The sequence below is a fragment of the Quercus suber genome, unplaced genomic scaffold, assembly GCF_002906115.3.
Source record: "Quercus suber isolate HL8 unplaced genomic scaffold, Cork oak 2.0 scaffold_1241, whole genome shotgun sequence".
Lineage (NCBI taxonomy): Eukaryota > Viridiplantae > Streptophyta > Magnoliopsida > Fagales > Fagaceae > Quercus > Quercus suber.
In genome coordinates, this window is record NW_027070636.1 from 27,535 (window position 1) to 28,970 (window position 1,436).

At 37.0% G+C, this 1,436-nt stretch overlaps 1 protein-coding gene across 1 annotated transcript; it reads left to right on the plus strand.

The window, feature by feature from the left end:
• The first annotated feature begins 397 nt into the window (after positions 1 to 397).
• LOC136065866 (putative chloride channel-like protein CLC-g) lies at positions 398 to 1,427 on the plus strand. Its single transcript, XM_065769640.1, has 3 exons — positions 398 to 769; positions 864 to 1,064; positions 1,235 to 1,427. The coding sequence occupies exons 1-3, from the start codon at positions 618 to 620 to the stop codon at positions 1,425 to 1,427; spliced, it is 546 nt and encodes a 181-aa protein (XP_065625712.1). The 5' UTR covers positions 398 to 617.
• Positions 1,428 to 1,436: the final 9 nt, after the last annotated feature.

Here is a 1,436-nt window from a genome sequence, read left to right on the forward strand (position 1 = left end):
AATGTTCATTATCCAAACAGTATAAAAATTTGATGAATTTATTAGAGATGCTCTTAATAATGGTTTATGAGGCCGAAATTTTTTGTCAGTATTTTGGGACCATCTAATAGGATTTTTTCATATAATAACTTGATGCAAGTGAAATAAGAGATTACATATAACATCCGAGAGAATAATCGAATTGGAAGTGGATACTTTCATTTGTCATGAATATTGGCATGAATAGTAAATAACATTATTTAAAGTTATACAATAGGTAACTTAAATCCAACCCGTTAGACTTGCTATACAGTACCAAGCTGTTCATCAACCCCAACAGCACTCTATCATTTCCCTTACCAATATTTAATTTAAAAAAAGTAGAGGAAAAACCGAAAACGGAAGAGAAGGAAAGAAAACAGAGCTATAGCACTTCGTGACAAACACAACTACCTTTTTTAGAACAATGAAATTGAACTTAACCATGACTCTTTCTCTTTTGACTCTCTCTCTTTCTCTTTAACTCTTTAACTCAAACTCAAATTCTCTCTCTCTCTTTGTGTCTGGATTGTTCACCATACAATGCTCTAAATAGAAATTGAAGAAAGAAGCAGTTCCAAATTCACCAAAAACCAACCATGGCCACAATCACCATCAACAGCAACGCCAATGGGGACCAAGACTCCGTCATAGTGCCTTTACTCTCCGTTCAAAGGACCACTCCAAACTCTACCTCTCAAGTCGCCATCGTCGGCTCCAAAGTCTGCCCAATCGAGAGCCTAGACTATGAGTATGTTTCTTCTTCTACCTTCTTCTTTGAAAGAAAGAAAAAAACAATGGCAGAAATTGTGAAAATCTTTGTGTTTGTTTTGTGTGTTAAAAAGGATTTTCGAGAACGAGTTGTTCAAGCAAGACTGGAGAGGGTGTAGCAAAGTGCAGGTTTTCCAGTACATATTCATGAAATGGCTGTTGTGCTTTTTGATCGGTCTGATTGTCAGTCTAATCGGTTTCTGCAACAATCTCGCCGTCGAAAATCTCGCCGGCACGAAATTTGTCGTCACCTCTAACATGATGTTGGAGAGCAGGTCTATTTTATTTATTTATTTATTTTTTTTTTTGATTCGGTTCTGTTTGGTTTGATTGAAACTGTACAAATTTTCCCGAGAAAAAACTGGTAACTTTGATTGAGTTTTTATGCTCAGCTGAGTTATTGTTGAAATGTGGAAATTGAAGGGATTGTTGAAATGTGGTGCAGGTATGGGATGGCATTTTTTGTATTTGCAACGTCTAATTTTGTTCTCACTCTGTTTGCGGCTATAATTACTGCTTTTATATCACCGGCGGCAGCCGGGTCGGGTATTCCGGAAGTGAAAGCTTACCTGAATGGCGTGGATGCGCCCGGAATACTTTCTTTGCGGACTTTGGTTGTAAAGGTAGAAAATTTATAAGTATTTTGG

What these genes read in the sequence shown, in the direction of transcription:
- LOC136065866 (XM_065769640.1), top strand. Translation starts at nt 618, where the DNA reads ATGGCCACAATCACCATCAACAGCAACGCCAATGGGGACCAAGACTCC. An exon ending in ATCGAGAGCCTAGACTATGA is followed by an intron (nt 770 to 863) that starts GTATGTTTCTTC and finishes TGTGTTAAAAAG; the next exon opens with GATTTTCGAGAACGAGTTGT. An exon ending in AACATGATGTTGGAGAGCAG is followed by an intron (nt 1,065 to 1,234) that starts GTCTATTTTATT and finishes AATGTGGTGCAG; the next exon opens with GTATGGGATGGCATTTTTTG.